At 38.9% G+C, this 14,957-nt stretch overlaps 1 protein-coding gene across 1 annotated transcript in view; it reads right to left on the bottom strand.

Annotated features, from left to right (window-relative positions):
• Positions 1-1,146: 1,146 nt before the first annotated feature.
• The window catches only part of SAXO1 (stabilizer of axonemal microtubules 1), a 102,399-nt gene continuing 88,588 nt past the window's right edge, over positions 1,147-14,957 (bottom strand). The window contains exon 4 of the mRNA XM_032308763.1: positions 1,147-2,211. Within this exon, the coding sequence (XP_032164654.1) occupies positions 1,208-2,211 (1,004 nt within the window). The 3' untranslated portion in view covers positions 1,147-1,207. The remainder of the gene's footprint in view (positions 2,212-14,957) is intronic.

Raw genomic sequence — 14,957 nt, 5'->3', positions numbered from 1 at the left:
CTGTGTAGAAGATTTAGGGTTCTGTGACCTCAGAAAGGAAGTGAGTGTCCCAGGTGTCAGCCTGCATCACTCTGAGTGAGGTTCACCCACACCGTGAGCCCACCTGACCCCAGCATAGGCCCTCTTGGACAAAATCTTTCTTCAATTCTTTCCAATTAAAAAAAATTTTTTTTAAATCACCAAATTACTTAGCCTCAGTATCAAGCATTTGACCCAAAAGAGAAACCTCCAGCCCTTTAGGGCAGGGTCCAATTCATCACTATGTCAAGCTTTGTCACAAGTCTGGTCACAGCTGTTATCCTACGAAAAGCAGATCGAGGCTTCCAAGAACATGACCAGCATAAGCTCCATGCACTTTAAAGAGCTCACAGTTTCTACTCACAGCCCAGAGGAAGCCTGACAACTACCCAGTTGTCAAGGGTCCCTTTGCCTCCCTCTTGTCCTGGAATCAGGGCCAGCACTGGTTTGGGGATAAGAGAGACCTGGCAGGTCCACGCTCCCCTGGGACTGCCAATAGGATACCTTTCTCCCCTCTCCACTCCCTGTGCCTAAAATCACCCAGGCCCCATTCGGACAGCACTATTCTTGCCAGTTTGTCATGGCATGAGATGGTAGAAAGATGTCCTGTAAAGCAGCCCTGGGCAGAGAGAGAGAACACAGAATTCCAGATGGAGTTCAAAGTACACCCATCAGTACTAGAGTACAATGGGGGCCATAGTCTGAAATCTCCCCAAAAGCCCCAAGGAACACAGCCCATTCTCTGCATAGACAGCAAGTAGGGGTGAACTTATAGACCTGCAGATTCATTTCATTCCCCCCAAAAAAAGTTTATTCTTCAGCACTTCATACTTGGCAAGAGTTAATTGCAATGTCAAGTCATACAATGATTAAATTCAGAAAAGATTTCTGGTTCAGAGAAAAACCCTTGAGACCAGCTTTGATTCCATCAGCACATGGTAAGGGACCCAAGTGGGAGAGGCAGCAGAGGGAGGGTTAAGGGGAACACTTAGCCAGTGATTAAATGTCATTTTCCTTGAGTCAAGCGATTCTCATTTTATTCAAGTGTCCTGGAAAATGATGAACTTTGTTTTTTTTTTCATTTTGGGGAATTCTTTTTTGGCCAATGAATAACTTTCAATCATCTGCTTTTAAAAGTATTGTGCAATTTCTAAGGAATGATTTTTTTTTTTTTTTTTTTTTTTTTAAATCAGGCTGACACTGCCAACTCCTGCTGGTTGGGGTTTTCCGAATCACCTACAGAAAGACGGCTGCTCTGCGGAGAGCCTGTCTGGGACACTGGCCTATATATCCTGTGCCCCAAAGCATCTGTTTCCTCAAAGATGTAGCCAGGGGGCTCAGCATATGAGGCCGGGCACCTGCCCATATCCTTAGGAGTAAAGCTGATGCTGTATGTGGTCTGGCCCTCCACAGGGATATTTCCTTGTGGGCCGGCCCAGGGAGGTTTACAGCTTTTGGTATTAACGGGTGGGTGGGGCACATAATGGGCCCGAGTCGTGGTCAGACAATCCAAGGGCTCGGTGGGAATGTTCAGCTGGGGAACGGGCTTGACTAGCTCTGGGCGCATGCTAGGCCACTGCTTATAGTCGTCCTTGGTAGTAGAGGAGCCTTCGAAGCGACCACACTTCTTGACTGAGAGCACTGGTCGGCACGACTGAGCTGGGGCACCCTTAGGGTATGTGTAATGGGCCTGCACTGTGGTCAGAAGGTCCATCTTTTCTTCAGGAGGGACATAGGTGACAGGAACTTTGGAGAACATCTGGGGTGTTGGCCAAGCTTGGTACTTATCTCGAAACTCGGTGGTGTTAGAGAAAGGCATGTCTAAACCACAAGGCCTGGTCGCAGGTTTCAAGCTCTTGGCTGGCTCTCCCCTCAGGCCCCGGTAGGATTCCTTGTGGGTGGTAAGGCTTTCAAAGGGGATTTCACAGGGTCTGAACTTCTCCGCTTCGTACACAAAGCGCTTCTCCATTGGGTGGGCCACGTAGCTCATCTTGTAGTTAGTCAGATCCTCCAGGGGGATGTTACAGAGCTTGGGCACAGCCAGAGGCTTACAACTCAAGGTGTTCACTCGGCTCTTTACAGAATAGTCATCCTGGTGTGTAGTTCTACTATCAAACCGGGTCGATACTGGCCGGTAGTGGTGTTCTGGACGCAGGAGCTCTCGTCTTGGTTGGTTCCATGGTAAGTAATCAGCTGAAAATAAAACAGTAGTGGTGACTACTTATCAATCAAGTCCACTTAACTTGCATGTATTCTAAGGGGCCTCAAAGCCTTAAACCAGTCTCCAATGAGATGGTCCTTGAGACAAGGGAAGAGGAGAGCAGATCTCTTCTACTACGTCAACCAAGGGTTTAATATTTCAACTTTACAGTATTTGGAAGTTACTATGCAGAACAGATGAATTGACAGGAGTCTCATCATAACCCACAATGCTACATGCAGGGATTTTAGAGAGTCCACAGCTGTGGGAGGATCTAGAATTTGATTCCAGCTGAGGAGTGCACTGGCGTACCTTGATCGAAGAATGGTTCTATTCCTCTATGGGGAAGGGGCCCTCTCTGAATCAGCACAGAGTGGAAAGATATGCATGGTGTAGTGAGATAGGGGATTCACAGCCCACCACTGGTGGGCCACCAGCCAGACCAAGCAGACCTCCCTTCTCATCCATGGGGTGATCATGATTACATCCCTTTAACCCACACATGTAATCCACATAAATCAAATATGCTGCCTCAAGAAAATAAAGGCATTGTATTGGCTGGAGAGAGAACAGCAGATGCCACATGCATAGAGTTTATCATGTGATAGGCAATATTCTAAATACTTTCTATATTAACTCTTTTAATCTTCAGACAGTCCTAATCAGATGGGTGCTTTCAATATGCCTGTTTTATAGATGTAGAAACAGAGGCACCGAGAACTTAGGAAACTTGCCCAAGGTCACTTGCCTAAAAGTGAAAAAGCATGGCTGCAAACCCAGATCCAGAACCCATGCTCTGGACCCACTCTACTACCTGGTTCTGACAATCGAGGAACACTAACTATGCACCAGCTAACTGCACTCAGGAATTTCCATGCATAACCTTGTTTCATCTTACACTCACTCTTTGTATGGGTGTAATTACCTCTATTTTACAGATTTCCAAGAGCAGGATTCAGAGTGGCTAAGAAACTTTTCTAAAGGTCACATGGCTAGGGAATTAAGAGTTGGAATTTAAACGACATAGTTGACTCCAATGTCATGTTCTTCCTACAGCCTCTATTATGGCTAGGAGCACAATATATCTAGAGAGAATGAAGGTTAAAGGAAAATGAAAAATAACCAGGGAATATTTGCAGAAGAAGGAGAATTTCAGAATATTTGAAGAATGAAAAGCATAGGTCAACCATATCTAGGGCATGTCGGTCTCAAGAGGAACCTTTGCTATGGGACTGGCATGGCCATGATAATGAGAGGACTGCACCCAAAGAAAATAGGCCCTAAAGATGGCCTCCATGCATACTGAGGAGCAAGTTTTGTCCTCAAATCATACTCTAGGATGCTTTTAAAGTAACTTCCCCATAAATCCTAGGGGCATATTTGACACTGAAATCTAAATGAGAAGAATAGGGCAGCAAACCATACCATTCAAACACCTTGATAGTGCTTCCACTCTTGTCATAATACTGGGCTCCCACCCAAGTCCTACATTGTCTCCACTGTGTCCATCAACTACCAGATCTAAACTAACCAGTATGAAATCCTAGTGAACCCTCTGAATCCACAGGGAATTCTCCTACTTACAGCTTTACAAAGAGTTAGGAACAAAAACAGCTTCTGAGGAGTCTTGGTTATATAGGGCCAATACCAGTGGAGTCCATAGGCACACTTCTTAAAAACATTTTTACTGAAATAAAATCTGTATAACACAAAATGCACCATCTTACCTTTTTAAATTATGGAATAATGTTTACAGAGTTGTGCAACCATCACAAAAACTCAGTTACAGAACAATTCTACTATAAATCTATAAAAATCTATAAATCTAAATCTAGATTTTATAAATTAGATTTTATAAATCTAAAAATCTTGATCTATAAAAATATAGATCAAACCCATCTGCAATTGATCTTCACTCCCATTACCAGTCAACCATTCTATCTGCTCTTGGTCTCTATAGATCTGCCTTTTCTGATCATCTTATATAAACTAAATTGGACAGTACCTTGAGATCCATCCCTGTTGCAGCATGTATCAGTTCACTCCTTTTACTACTGAATAGTATTACCCTTTCCATTCATTGACTGATGAATATTTGGGTTGTTTCTACTTGTTAGCTATTAGGAAAATTTCTGCTATAAACATTCATGGTCTTTGTATGGGTATATATTTCATTTCTCTTAGGTAGATACTGAGAGCAGAATGGCTAGGTTATATGGTATATCTACGTTTAGCTTTTTAAGATAGTACAAACTTTCCCAAGTGGATGTACCATTTTACCTTCTCACCAGCAAGTTGTGAAAGTTCTAATTCCTCCACACCTTCACCAACATTTGTTTTTAAATTATAGACACTATAGTTGGTGCTTACTAGTATGCCACCACAGTTTACTTTACATTTCCCCCTATAACTCATGACAGCAATAAAAAGAAACACAGAGTTAAAGAAAAGGAGCAGACACAGGAATATTCCCAAACTTCCCTATGACCCTGCAATTGCACTCCTGGGTATTTACCCCAAAAATATAGATGTCGTGAAAAGAAGGGCCATCTGTACCCCAATGTTTATAGATAGCAGCAATGGCCACAGTCACCAAACTATGGAAAAGAACCAAGATGCCCTTCAACGGACGAATGGATAAGGAAAATGTGGTCCATATACACTATGGAGTATTATGCCTCCATCAGAAAGGATGAATACCCAACTTTTGTAGCAACATGGACGGGACTCGAAGAGATTATGCTGAGTGAAATAAGTCAAGCAGAGAGAGTCAATTATCATATGGTTTCACTTATTTGTGGAGCATAACAAATAGCATGGAAGACATGGGGAGTTAGAGAGAAGGGAGTTGGGGTAAATTGGAAGGGGAGGTGAATCATGAGACACTATGGACTCTGAAAAACAATCTGAGGGGTTTGAAGTGGCGGGGGGAGGTGGGAGGTTGGGGTACCAGGTGGTGGGTATTATAGAGGGCACGGATTTCATGGAGCACTGGGTGTGGTGAAAAAATAATGAATACTGTTATGCTGAAAATAAATAAATTAATTTTTTTAAAAAAACACAAAAAAGAAAAAAAAAAAGAGCTGAACAAAATGGAGATAAGCCATATGCTAGATAGAGAATTCAAAGTAAAAGTCATAAAGACATTCACTGGACCCTAAAGAAGAGTTTGCAGTGAGAACTTCAACAAAAAGACAGAATATACAAAAAAGAACAGTCAAACTGAATATATAACTGAAATTAAAAATATACCACACGGGAATCAAGAGCAGATTAGAGATACAGGTTAGAGATACAGAAGAATGGGTCAATAATCTGGAAGACAGGATAATGAAAGCAATCAACGCAAACATCAAAGAGAAAAGAAAATATCTAAAAATGAGGATAGGTTAAGGGACATCTGCAACATCACCAAACATAATAACATTTACACTACAGAGGTCCCAGGAGAAGGAGAGACATATGGGGACAGAAAACCTATTTTTTTTTCCCACAATTTCTCGTTGTGCCTTTATTATGATGTATCATGACCAGCATTTTTTTTCCTCTTCCTAATGCTTTTTTTTTTAATTAAATTAATTTATTTTCAGAAAGACAGTATTCATTATTTTTTCACCAGAAAACCTATTTGAAGAAATTTCTAACCTAGGAAATAAAAGAGACATCCAAGGTCCAGGAGGCACAGATAGCCCCTAATAGGATGAATCCAAAGACATCCACACCTACATACAATAATTACATACATACATACAATACATATAATAATTAAAGTTACAAAGATTAAGGATAAAGAGAATCTTAAGAGCAGGAGGAGAAAACAGTTACATACAAAGGAAATGCTATAAGGTTGTGAGCTGTTTTTTAGCAGAAAGTCTGCAGGCTAGAGTGGCATGATATATTCAAGATACTGAAAGGAAGAAAAAAAAACCTACAACCAAGAACACTCTACCCAGCAAGGCTCTCATTCAGAACTGGAGGAGAGAAAGGATTTCCCAAATGGAAGTTAAGAGTTCATCACCAGTAAACTAGCCTTATTAGAAATGTTGAAGTGACTTCTTTAAATGGAAAGAAATTGCCACAACTAGAAGAAAATATGAAAGGATAATATTTCATAAGTAAAAGAAAACATACAGTAAAAGTAGTAATCACTTATGATGCCAGTATGGAGGTTGAAACACAAAAGTAGTAAGACCAGTTATATCTACAAAAAGTAGTCAAGAAATACACAAAAAGAAGTAAAATACGACATCAGGTACACAAAATGTAGATGGGGAGGAAAAAATTCGTGCTTTTAGAATGTATTTAAACTTAAGCAATCACCAACTTAAAATAGACCTATTGACTGCCATACACATAGGAGATTGTATATGACCCAATGGTAACCATAAACCAAAAACTTGTAATACACAAAAAATAAAGAGAAAGGAATCCCAGTATAGCATTAAAGAAAGAAAGCCATCAAGCCACCAGGGAAGAGAACAAACTACAAGGAAAAAAGAAAGGAACAGAGAAAAACTAAAAACAAGAACAACCAGAAAACAATTAATGAAATGGCAATCATTAGAGTCCGGGACCACCAGACAGATTCACAAGTGAATTCCACCAAACAGTTTAAGAAGATTAATACCTATTTTCCTCTAAACTATTCCAAAAAAGAACAGAAGAGGAACAAAAGCCTCCAAATGCATTCTAGGAGGCATTACCCTGACACAAAAAACAGAAAAAGACACTATGAAAAAAGAGAACTACAGGCCAATAGCCCTGATGAACATAAGGATGTTGAGGACAACAAAATATTAGCAAACCACATTCAAAAATACATTAAAAGGATCATTCACCATGATCAGCTGGGATGTATTCCAAGGATGCAAGGATGATTCAATATTCATAAATCACTCAACAGAAGCGCAACATCAACAAAAAGAATAAAAACCATATAATCCTCTCAAGAGATGTAAAAAAAAAAAGCATTCAACAAAATTCAATATCCCTTCACAATTTAAAAATATCTCAACAAAATGGGTTTAGAGGGAACATATTTCAACATAATAAAAGCTACATATGAAAAACCCATAGTTAATATCATCCTCACTGATGAAAAACTGAGAGCTTTTCCTCTAAGATCAGGAACAAGACAAGGATGTCCATTCTTTCCACTTTTATTCAACATGCTGCAAGCCGAAGCCCCAGCAATCAGACAAGAGAAAAAATAAAAGTTATCTAAATTAGCAAGAAAGAAGTTAAGTTGTCACTACTTGCAGATGACATAATACTATACATAGATAACCCTGAAGATTCCACCAAAAAACTACTAGAATAGATGAATTCAGTAAAGTTGTAGAATACAAAATTAATACACAGAAATCAGTTGTGTTTCTATACAGTAATAAGAAAATAACAAAAAGGGGTGCATGGGTCATTCAGTTATGTGTCTGCCTTTGGCTCAGGTCATGATCCCAGGGCCCCGGGATCTAGCCCTGCACGGGGCTCCCAGCAGGGAGTCTGCTTCTCTCTTTTTCACCCTCTGCCCCTCCCCATCACTCATTCTCTCTCTTTCAAAAAAATAAAATCTTTTAAGTAGCAAAAAGAAAAAATGATTTTATTTCCAATGTGCCAAAAAGAATAAAATACCTAGGAACTTAACTAAGGAAGAAAAGACCTGTACTCTGAAAACTATAAAACCCTGATGAAAGAAATTAATGACACAAATGGAAAGATATTCCATGGACTGGAAGAATTAATATTGTTAAGATGTCCATATTACCTAAAGCAATCTACAGATTCAGTGCAATTCCTATCAAAATACCAATAGCATTTTTCACAGAACTAGAAAAACAATTTGTAGACAACCACAATACAAACCCAAAGAGCCAAACCAATCTTGAGAAGGAATAGAGGTGTCCCAATCCCAGATTTGAAGATATACTACACACAGTTATAGTAATCAAAACAGTATGGTACTGGCACAAAAACAGACTTACAGATCAATGGACAAAATTCAGACAGAAATAGACATATACATATATGATCAATTAATCTCTGACAAAGGAAACAAGAATATGCAATGGGAAAAAGACACTCTCCTCAATAAATGCTGCTGGAAAAAACAGGATAGCTACATGCAAAAGAATGAAACTGGACCACTTTCTAAAACCACAAACAAAAATAAATCAAAATACATTAAAGGCCAAAACGTGACACCTCAAACCATAAAACTTCCAAAATATAGGCAGTAACCTCTTGGACAAATTTAGGATGATTTTTCTGGATCTGTTTCCTCAGGCAAAGGAAACAAAATTTTTAAAAACTATGGGGAAGGTGTTGGGCCCCTGGGTGGCTCAGTCAGTTAAGCATCTGCCTTAGGCTCGGGGTCATGATCCCGAGTCCTGGGATTGAGCCCCACATGAGGCTCCCTGCTCAGTCAAGAGCCTGATTCTCCCTCTCCCTCTGCCTGCCACTCTGCCTACTTGTGCACTATCAAATAAAATCTTTAAAAAAAAGAAAAACTATTGGGACTACCTCAAACTAAAAAGCTTTTGTGCAGCAAAGGAAGCCATCAATAAGAGGAAAAGGTGACATACTGATTGGGAGAAGATATTTGCAAATCATATATTTGATAAGGGGCTACTATCCAAAATAAATAAAGAACTCCTACAACTCAATAAACTCAATAGCAAAAGAAAAAAAAATTCAATTTAAAAAACGGGTATGGAGCACTGGGTGTGGTGTATAAACAATGAATTCTGTTATGCTGAAAAGAAATTAATAAAAAAAAATGGGCAGAGAATCTTAATAGACAGTTTTCCAAAGAAGACATATAGATGGCCAACCGATACATGAAAAGTTGCTCAACATCATTAATCTTTAGGGAAATGCAAATTAAAACCAAAATAAGATATTACCTCAAACCAGTCAGAATGGCTAGTTTCAAAAATACAAGAAAAAACAAATGTTTGGTAGGATATAAAGAAAAGGAAGGCCTCATACACTGTTGGGGGGAACTAAGTAAAGTGGTACAGCCACTGTGGAAAATAGTATGGAGGTTCCTCAAAAATTTTGTATACAAATAGCATATGAGTCAATAATTCCACTACTGGATATTTGCCCAAAGAAAATAAAAACACTGGGACACCTGGGTGGCTCAGTATGTTAAGCATCTGGCTTCAGCTCAGGTCATGATCCTGGGGTCATGGGATTGATCCCACGTCAAGCTCTCTGCTCAGCAGGGAACCTGCTTCTCCCTCTCCCTCCCTGCTCCCTATGCTTGTGCTCTATCATATGAATAAATAAAATCTTTAAACAAAAAAAGAAAGAAAGAAAAGAAAAACACGAATTTGAAAAGATATGAATCCATATTTTGTTGCAGCATTACTCACCATAGTCAAGATATGGAAACAACCCAAGTGTCCACTTACAGATGAATGGATAAAAATGTGTATTTATACACAATGGAGTATTACCCATAAAAAGTATGACATTTTGCCATGCGTGACAAAATGGATGACCTAGAGGTTATTACACTAAGTGATAAGTCAGAGAGAGAAAGATCAATACCATATGATTTTGCATGTATGTGGAAACTGAAAAACAAAATGAACAGCAAAACCAGACTCTAAAATTGAGAGAACTGGTGTTTTTCAAAAGGGTAGTGGGAGTTGGGCAAAATGGGTGAAGGAGATAAGAAATACAAACTACTGGTTGTAAGTCACAGGGATGAAAAGTATAGCATAGGGACTATAGTCCATAATGTTGTAATATACTTACCATGATGAGCATTTTATAACATATATAATTGATTATAAATTTGTTATATGTCAACTGTATACTTCAATTGATATTTTTCAAATTTTAATAGTAACAAACAATGTTGAATACCTCTGCATGTGCTTATTAGCCATTCAGACGTCCTTTTTGGTAAAATGTCTTCAAGTCATTTGCCTATTTTTTAAATTGTTTATCATCTTACTATCGAGTTATAAGTTATCTGCACATTCCAGATACAAGTCTTATACCAGATAAGTGATTTGTAACTATTTTTTCCCATTTATCAGTTATGGTCTCATTTTCTTAATAATTCTTTTGAAGCTCACAGAAGTTTTAAATTTTTATAAGATGAAATTTTTTTCCTATGTCTTGGCCTAAAAGATTTATAGTTTTGCATCTTACATCTAGGTCTCTGATCTTTTCTGATTTTTTAGTACGATGTAAGGTAAAGACCTAAGTTCATCTTTTTGCATACAGATCTTCAATTTTTCCAGCATCATTTGTCAAAATGACAAAATTTTAGCCATTCTAGTTCATTTCAATTTGATATATAAAATTCAGGATCAGCTTGCCAATTTCTGGGGGAAAAAGCAGTCTGTTGGGACTTTGATAGGAACAGCATTGAATCTTTAGATCAACTGGGGAGCAACTCTAGCTTATTAAGCATTGTATCTTCTTACCCATGTACATGGATTATCTCACCATCTATTTACATATTTCTCTCAGCACTGTTTTTGAAGTTCAGTGTACATGTCTTAAAGGTCTTTCTCAAAAAATTATCCCAAATATTTTATTAATTTTGAAGCTAGTGAGGAGAACTTTTTCTTAATTTCATTTTCCAATTGTCAATGTTAATATATAGAAATACATTATATATACTTGGCTGAATTTATGTATTCATTCTAGTGATAATCCCTTAGGATGATCTGCACACAGGATATCAGATAATCCCTAGGATTATCTGCACACAGGATTATGTTGTCTGAGAATAAGAGAGTTTTGTGTCTTCCTAATTTAGATGCATTTGCTTATTCTTCTTGCACTACGTACTGGCTATAACCTCCAGAACAATGTTCAATGGAAGGGGTAGGAGCAGACAACTAGACTGGTTCCCAATCTTAGGGCACAAAGCATTCAGTCTTTCTGCATTGTGTGATATTAGCTATAGGGTTCTCTGTGGATACTCTTTAGCAGGCTGAGGAAGTTCCCTTCTAATGCTAGCTTGTTGACAGCTTTTATGATTATCAGATATTGTCAAATGTCTTCTCTGTGTCTCTAATCATGTGGTTTTGTCTTTTACTTTACTAATGTGGCATATTAATTTATTTCTGATTTACTTTCTTATTTCTGAATGCAAACAACCTTGCATTCCTGGTACAATCCTTACAGTTTTATGATTATTGGTTGTTTTTTAAAAATAGAAAAGAGTAGACATTACCTACATAATTACCTTTATCAATGCACTTTATTTCCTTATGTGGATTTGTATTACTGTTTAGTATTAATCCAGTCCAAAGGACTTTTTTATTTCCTATAAGGAAAGTTAGCTAGTCTTCATCTTGGAATGTCCTTATTTTCTCTTAACATGATCTTTTGCCAGTTATAGAATCCTTGGTTGACAGATTTTTCAGTACTTTGACTAGGTCATCTTTCTGCCCTCAGTCCTGCATTGTTTCTGATGAAAACTTAGTTGTTACTGTCATTTCCCTGTATGTGGTAAGTTTTTTGGTTTTTTTTTTTTTCCTCCTTTGCTTCTTTCCAAATCTTTGCCTTTGGCTTCCAACAGTTTAAGTATTATGTGACTAAATATGGATCTCTGTTTATTCGATTTGGACTATGCTTCTTGGATATGTAGATTAATATTTCTTCCACCTTTTTCTTCTTCTGGGGTTCCCATCATGAGTACATTGTACAGTTGATGATATCCCACAACTCTGAGTTTCTATTTTTCTTCCTTCTTTCCTGTTCTTCAGATTGGATAGTATTTATTGATTTATCCCCATTTTCGCTGATTCTTCCTTCTGCCAATTTAAATCTACATTTAAGACACTATAATTATTTTGTTATTGTCCTTTCAATTCCAATGTTTTCATTTAATTTTTATGGATTCCTTTTATTGGTATTCTCTAATAAGAAACTATTATAATATCTTTATTTCTTCAAACACGATTTCCTGGGGTGCCTGGGTGGCTCAGTCAGTTAAGTGTCAATTTTTTTTTAATATTTTACTTATTTGAGAGAAAGAGTGAGAGAGAGGCAGAGCATGAGCAGGGGGAGGATCAGAGCAAGAGGGAGAAGCAGACTTCCCACTGAGCAGGAAGCAATGCAGGGCTCAATCCCTGGACTCCAGAATCAAGCCCCAAACTGAAGGCAGATGCTTGTTTAATTGACCAAACCACCCAGGCACCCCTAAGCATCTAACTCTAGATTTCAGCTCAGGTCTGAATCTCAGGGTTGTGAGATCAAGCCCCACAGTAAGCTCTGTGCCTACTTAAGAGTCTCTCCCCCTTCCTTCCGCCCCCCACCCCCAACCCCACCCCTCCACTCAGTCTCACACAGGTGTGCACATGCTCTCTCTAAAAAAAAATTAATAAGAAATAAAAATAAATCATGTTTCCTGTTGTTCTTTGGACATATTTATAATAAGTACTTTGAAATAGTCTGCCAGGTCTAATATCTAGGCCTCTTCAGATGTAGTTTTTGTTTTGTTTTAAATATTTTATTTATTTATTTGACAGAGATCACAAGTAGGCAGAGAGGCAGGCAGAGAGAGAGGGGGAAGCAGACCCCCTGCTCAGCAGAGAGCCTGATAATGGGGCTTGATCCCAGGACCCTGAAATTATGACCTGAGCTGAAGGCAGAAGCTTCACCCACTGAGCCACACAGGCACCCCCAAACGTAGTTTTTATTTACTGCTTTTTCCCCCTGAACTACATTTCTCTGTTCCTTTTTATACCTTATACTTTCTTGCTAAGAACTCAGCATTTCAGATAATATGCTATAACAACTCCTAATGCCAACTCCACTGCAAGCTGTTTTTGCTGTTTAGTGACTTGCCTACAGTAATTCTATGGAGTCTTTTGTCCCCAGCAGAGTGTAGCCACTGATGTTTTGCTTAGTTTCTTCTTCTAATTGTTTTTAAGCCAAGATTCCTTAAAGTCACCCTGTGTTGGCATTGTTTAGTAATTAGCCAATGATTATCGAAAGTTATGCTTAAACACCTTATGCCAGTAAGTCTTTCAACCCTTTGCTAATGAATCTGTGTGTGGGTTAGGGAACACAGTCAAAGATCAGACCATTTACAACTCTGCCTTGGCTATTCATTTCTTCTGGGATTTCTTGTATCTCCTCTCTACCTGGACCAGGCATCATCTTCAGCCAGAGAAGAAGAGTACATCACTAGGCCCTGTCTCTTATCTCTCTTGAGCCTGCGTACTGCCTTGCCCATATACAATCTTCTAGACCATAAGGCACATGTAAGAGCTTATCAAGACCTTTCCTATTCTCTGGATCTCCTTACTAGATTTATGGCTGCTCTGCTGCTTACCCCAACTAATTCTGCAACCCCTGACTAGCTACAGAAGCTGTCTTCACTGAGTTTTTTTGAAACCAGTGGGTATGTATTCTACTCCAAGACAAGTTAGCCCCGACTGGCAGAAGACCTTCTGGGTTTCACAGCCCAGCCTACCCTGGGCAGAACCACCACATAGATTAAACCTGGAAGGAAGGGTGATGGAAGCACCACCAGGATAAAAAACCACAAACTCCCACCTTTTATAATGATGGCTTAGCAGTTTTTCTTGAATAAATGCTTCTCGACTTGTTGTGTGTCTTTAGTTGATTTCCAGAGCCCTAACATGGTTGGTTTTTATTGTTTTGTACAGTTTATTGTTGCTTTTTAGGAAGAGGATTTACTGAGCTCCTCACTCCAACCCTCCAGAAGTCTGGACATCCCACCCCCAGGCATACTCTTAAGTTTATTTTAGGCCAATAATACTACCAACTCTTTCTTTTAAATTTGCCTCATTTTAATTGAAAATCTAATCTTTCTCTGAGAGCCATTAATGGCTCTATCAGCATCTTGAAAACATTAGGGGCCTTGGAGGGAACCATCTTGCTGAATATAAACCACATGTTTCCCTTTCAGACTTCAGGCCCCACTCAAATGGGGGCATCTACCTGTAGATGCCTACACACTGCCTCAAGGTGCGTGGGGGTGGGGAGGAGAGGGTTTTTCTGGCCCTCTTCTGTGATGGATGAAGTGTTAAGAAAACAGGTTCCTAGGCAGCAAACTGCCTCATGTGATTTCTGACACCCAACAATACAGTCAAAACCACATTATTATCCAACCTCTAACTTCCTCCACCCAACATGTATTACAAAAAAGCCTGCATAGGACCCTGAAAAACCTCAAAATTCCACATGACAAACTATATACATGCCTGAAAAGCCATCAGTAAAGCCCTTCAGGGCCAGGGTGTCATGTGGGTAATTGGTAATTACAGTAGAAGGGATTCCATACAGTAATATGTCTTTAAGGAAAAAAAAAAAAAATCCTTAGCTAAACCTAAAGCTGAGCATCAAGTAATTACACTTTCAATCTTCCCAATTGCAGTGTTTTGAAAACGTCAAAATTACAACCAAATGCTGCTGGAGCATATTTAATGGTGGTTTTCTGGACTCCGCCAAAGGTGTTGGCCATAATAGAAGAAAAAAGTTTGCATATTTTTCTTGTAGAGCTATAGTACATGGAACACAGACATAACATAGATGGCACCCGTTGAAATACACACATTTAATGACCTTGGACTTTGGTTTTGTTCTTCTCCTTTGGGAGAAGAATCAATATATGTCCATAAAACTATGAAGGATGCTATGGAAAAGACTTCCTGGAGCACCTGGGTGGCTCAGTGGGTTGGGCCTCTGCCTTCAGTTCAGATCATGATCTCAGGGTCCTGGGATCAAGCCCCACATT

The sequence above is a fragment of the Mustela erminea genome, chromosome 12, assembly GCF_009829155.1.
Source record: "Mustela erminea isolate mMusErm1 chromosome 12, mMusErm1.Pri, whole genome shotgun sequence".
NCBI classification, from domain to species: domain Eukaryota; kingdom Metazoa; phylum Chordata; class Mammalia; order Carnivora; family Mustelidae; genus Mustela; species Mustela erminea.
Note: the sequence above shows the minus strand (reverse complement) of the source record. Positions and strands in the feature narration are given on the sequence as shown.